The sequence below is a fragment of the Pinus tabuliformis genome, chromosome 4_1 (assembly GCF_031772625.1).
Source record: "Pinus tabuliformis cultivar Carrire ecotype Pingquan chromosome 4_1, CPIR1, whole genome shotgun sequence".
NCBI lineage: Eukaryota > Viridiplantae > Streptophyta > Pinopsida > Pinales > Pinaceae > Pinus > Pinus tabuliformis.
The window spans coordinates 318,127,808-318,132,997 of record NC_142303.1 but is presented as its reverse complement, the minus strand read 5'-3'; the positions used below and the strand labels follow the sequence as shown (position 1 = coordinate 318,132,997).

Genomic DNA, 5,190 nt, shown 5'->3' with positions numbered 1-5,190 from the left:
GCGATATATATTGAGGTAAAAATGACATAATATATTAAGTGATATATAAAGTGTAAAAGATTTCTATATTGATAAATATAAAAAATGGAGCTCAAAATTAATGAAACCACATAAAAAGTATAAAAAATGTTAATGGAAAAAAGTAATAAAATTAGGAGTTGTTTAAATTGAAAAAGTGTATAAAATTTGTATTAATAAAGAGTTAAATAATGTGATTTTTACAAATATTTTCCAATATATAATCAAATTACAAGTATTAATTAATATGTCATAGGTTCATTTAGTATAACCCAGTGATAATTGGTAATCACACCTACCATAAGTATGAGTATGGTAAACTAGAATATAGTTGTGATCCAAGCAATACCTATTAAACTTCACGAAATTCAAAGAATGAACACAAATATGCGATACAGTCTCATGCTACTGTTCTAGAATTACAACCTGCCTTATATCATCTGCCGTTGCAAACCATGGGTCTGAACCTTCAAAATTGGCCATTCAGTGTTTTCAAGGAGCCTGTGAACTTGTGGCCTTCAGTCTGGGGTAGAGAAGGTCGTATTGCAATTGGCTTGAATCTATTTAAGTTACATTGAAAGCAATAATCTGCACTCTACATCACCAGGAGAAAGAGAAAGAGAGAGTGTCATATAACATGTATATGTTGCCCTAAAAAAAACCCAATCTTTGATTAACGATTCACATACCTGGCAGAAGACTCGGTCTTTAATTAAGGATCCACATCTATGTCTAAAAGCTTTTCAGTTACTTCTTCGCTGGACTTGCCCTTTCTATGAATTAAGTACAGAATGAGTTGTGAAGCTCCCAGGCCGAAACCGATTCCATTTGGGATCTGCATGTTGCATGAGTACAAAGGAATAATTAAACCATGGTCAGGCTTACTATCTACTTACATAACCTGATCTTAATTACATCACTATATATTCTATTATATTTGAATGGAGTCTCAGTCATTGAAAAGCTTGATCACTAACCCCAACAAACACGTCTTGTTCAAGCACTGCCCAGACTGCCCAGACTCCTCCGTTGAGAAACAGGAAGAATGACAGGAAAAAGGGCATGAATTCCACGCTCTTAGTTGATATGACTGTTCTCTGTCACCATACACATGCAGGAAATTTATAGAGTAGAGCAATAAAATTCAAAACTCATGCACTAATTTTTCATGCATTAATTGAAGGACTTGCCAAAGTTATTCTTCGTTTAGATGTTTTGTATGACCCTAAAAGCAGAAATATAAGCTTACCATGACTGCTAACGGAGAGCCATACATGGTTAATGATAAGCAGACGCATAGAACTCCTATTACATTTATTCTCATCTCTTGATCTAGGGCCAGAAATGTCACCAAAAACACAACAGTGAAGAATGCTATATCCACAACCAGCACCAGGATAACAGTTCTGATCTACATCACAACAGTATAGAAAGAAAGTTCAAGTTATATAAATTGCATAAGTTTTTCTTACACTATAAAAAAATATTAAATATAAATTTATGATAGCTTTGAACTTATTAAACGTGAAGAAATCAAATCACAGTGATGTGGATCTTCCCACGACGATTGTCAGGATTATAGTTTTTAAAGCATAACAAAGTAATATATATTGAGCTTATATCTATCGTAGTTCTCAAAATATTTTGGAAATCAAACCAGTATGAGAAAAGTCAATGGTTTAACTTTGAATTGGCATTTGATTTTCTAAATATTCTAAAACCGGTAGGTTTTGGCATTGGGCTTTCTTTGCTCGGGATTTTTTAATTTATATGTTTGAGTTAGGTATGGTATACAATCTTAGTTTTGGGGTTCTGGGTTTTTTATGTTGAAATCATTTATTTAAAAATGTAAATTAGTTTTGAAAAACTTATAATGGACAAATAATTGAGTTGTCATGCCAAAAAAAACTTGAAATAATCAGACAACACCATGGCAAAATATAATACAATGTTTGATTGTATTTTTTTTTTAACTTAGGTAAGAATCATATTACAGTAATGTGGATCTTCCCAACAGGATTGTAAGGCATCTCGTTTTTCTAACCTAAGAAATAAATATATACTTGCTGTTTGATTCTTTGGACAGCTGTTTGTATGTTGGTCTTAGGATTTTTAAACTTATTTTGTTATTTATCAATTTTGAAATTGATTGATGTAGGAGTATCGAGGGGTACTTTCAAAAAGGAATTTTCTTAAACTTTTATAGAAAAGTTTAGAATTTATAAAAGGTAGAAATTTTTTTAAAATTTCTAAATTGTAAGTTTTAGAAAAATGTGGTAGTTAGAATATGATTAGTTTTGCAAATATGGAATGTGTTATAAAATTTTAGTTAATTTATTAGGTTTATTGAATATAATCTTGGTATATATTAGTCATGAAATGTATAATGATAAAATGTGTGTGGAGAGAAGTGTGGAATATGACCCATATTATATTGCAAATATTTTGGTGTGAAATATATCTAAGTTTTTCAGCGTAATTGTTGTGTGAATTTTTTAATCTATAGATTAGAATGACATCATTTACCATCTTGTAAGAGGCTCTATGAAAATCACATTCCTCCCTCAATAATGAAAACGAAAATACATACCTTAGCTGCTGCGGGGGCGTAGATTATGAACAGAATGACATATGATGTTTCCAATACCGCCCCTGCCCCATTAACGGTAGAGATCAACAGTCCCCCGGGCTTGATTAATCCATAATATGTCCACTGCGCAGTGCTCAATAAAGTGCAGACATAAGGAAGGGAAGTGAAATCTTCTGTCGATTCATTCTTCACGATGCGCCAAAAAGTGTGCCTGTACACAATAAAACAAAAATGATCAACACACCAAAAAACTCAGAGAGTCCCTAAGAAACTTTATGTATTTAGCGATTCAAAACATTAGAGAGCTTACACTGGGGCGATGAAAACGAGGAGCGATATCACATTTCCTGCAACAATTTACACAATTTAACTTCAAATAAATCAGAAGGACCCCATCGCAGTTTAATTTCATAAAAACCACATGACATCTTGAACATTATTTACATCAAACAAGAGATCGATTCAAAATATGAAGGCTGTAGTAAATGCAACTTTAATCTATTCTGAGAAGCTCACCTATGACACCAAGAATGAAGCTCACGTCTACCATGTTCATCGCAATAATGGATTGACAATATATTGCAGATCATGCTAAATGGCATGGCACAATTAAAATGAGGGCGCAAGCCCAATGTCAACCTGTGGAATTGTGCAGGTCATGTCCACGATCTGTGGAGCCGGAGGCCACTCATATTGAGGCGGAAGTCCACAACTAATAGTCCACGCAAGAATTGGCCACGTGCAGCGTTGAACAGAGTTGCTAACTAAAACCCTGACTGTAACCCTACATGACATAATACCTATTCATAATTGCTCAGGAATGAGTAGGTCAGATCTCTCTCTGTCACATCAGGACGAACACTCCAGCCCATCTCTGGCAGCATTTTTGAAAACCTTGCATCCCCTCCACGTTGTATCTATTAAAAAACACCTTCCACTTACTCTGCGTTGTATCAATAATATTGGAGCAAGAACCAATTTAATAGGCAGATAAGTTCTGCGTTGTACCAATAATATTGGAGCAATAACCAATTTAATAAGCAGATACGTTCGCTTTTTCTTTTTCCTTTTTAAAGAAGAGACACGGTTTCCCGGATATGCATGGATTAGGTTGCACGAAAGTTATAAAATAATGGAAAATGTATTTTGGCTGATGCTTATTTTTTTTTTTCAAAAGTAGCGTGAGTATTGATTTTTTGGTTAGAGAAATCCTTATTTAATGATATTTAAGTGGTTAAAATATTAGTTTTTTTGGTTTGAAAAATGATATTTAAGTTAAGAAAAGTTTTGAAGTAGAAATTATTAGGAGTTGATTTTAGTGCGATTTTTTTGGAGATTCCGGTGATGGAATCAGGTGGAAAAAATTGAGGTAAAATCTTGATTTGTATTATTTAAAATGGTTTTTTAATGCATATTTGGATTCAGCACCCTGAAAAACCCCTAGGACTCTTTGATTGTGCAGAAATTACCTATCAAGGGATTTCAATAAATTGCTGCCGGATTTTAGAGAAATTTGACCGGAAAAACCCACCAGAAAAGCTTCCAAAAAGTCTCACTTAAGACAACTGCAATATTTTGGTATTTTTAATTAATAAATGTGGTTCAGCATTAATACCCTAAAAATATTTAAACTTTTATCATCTATAATCAAAATAGATAATTTGTTTCTCTAGGTCCGATAGACCATTATTTGGTCTCAGCTGACGTTAACCACCATCATCATCATCATCAATAAATTAAAAAAAATGTTTTGATAAAAATCACATGAAAAAATTTTAACCTATTCATTTAAAAATAAAAATATTTAAATTATTAAAATTACAAAATAAAAATAAAAATCACTAAATATAATATACCTTAACAATGTCATCCCTACCTATTCTACTACCCCATTTTCATTATACAGATTTTAAATCTTACAAATATTTTAAATTAGAGTTAAGTTTTATTATATTAAAATAATATGTAAAACTTGACTTTGCCCGCATATCGAGAGTATTGCTGTCACGTTAATATTAATGAGACGTTGACAAAATACAGACATTTCAAGTGATTCTTTTTTAATAGTATTTTGTCTTGCGTTGCTCAGTAATGTTTGTAACGTTTTATAATAATAATAAAATTATCATTTTATTTAGAAGTTAATCGAAAGTTATATCTCTAGCGTGTTTATATTGCAATTATAAATATAATGAATATTTTATTTTTTAATATCATTTTGTTCACCAGCAAAATTTTAAATAATTATTTTAAATAATTTTAATAATCACATAAATTAAGTGATTTATATATGTAGATTTATAATTATTAAAATATTTATATGTTATTTAATTTATGTAATATTAAGAATTTATATTTAATAATAATGGCAAACACACTACATGAATTAATAAAAACTTTTAATTTCATCTATTAAGTTATGTAAAAAATTTAAAAAAATCAGATTAATAAATTCAAACCGTCCATATATTTTAAAATAATTAGTTATAAATTAAATTATTGAAAATAATAATATTTTTTTTCTCACTCCACTTTCCTATCACCCGATACTAAATTATTATGATTAAGTATAATTTAGGATT

The 5,190-nt window shown here is 30.8% G+C and overlaps 1 protein-coding gene across 1 annotated transcript; it reads right to left on the bottom strand.

The window, feature by feature from the left end:
• Window positions 1-353: 353 nt before the first annotated feature.
• LOC149175573 (bidirectional sugar transporter SWEET16-like) lies at window positions 354-3,258 on the bottom strand. Its single transcript, XM_089422886.1, has 7 exons — window positions 3,125-3,258; window positions 2,919-2,955; window positions 2,609-2,819; window positions 1,268-1,429; window positions 996-1,115; window positions 708-853; window positions 354-613 (listed from the first exon to the last, which is right to left on the bottom strand). The coding sequence occupies exons 1-6, from the start codon at window positions 3,162-3,164 to the stop codon at window positions 731-733; spliced, it is 693 nt and encodes a 230-aa protein (XP_089279012.1). The 5' UTR covers window positions 3,165-3,258; the 3' UTR covers window positions 354-613; window positions 708-730.
• Window positions 3,259-5,190: the final 1,932 nt, after the last annotated feature.

What these genes read in the sequence shown, in the direction of transcription:
- LOC149175573 (XM_089422886.1), bottom strand. Translation starts at nt 3,164, where the DNA reads ATGAACATGGTAGACGTGAGCTTCATTCTTGGTGTCATAG. An exon ending in CTTCATTCTTGGTGTCATAG is followed by an intron (nt 2,956 to 3,124) that starts GTGAGCTTCTCA and finishes AAATTGTTGCAG; the next exon opens with GAAATGTGATATCGCTCCTC. An exon ending in GCTCTCCGTTAGCAGTCATG is followed by an intron (nt 1,116 to 1,267) that starts GTAAGCTTATAT and finishes GTATGGTGACAG; the next exon opens with AGAACAGTCATATCAACTAA.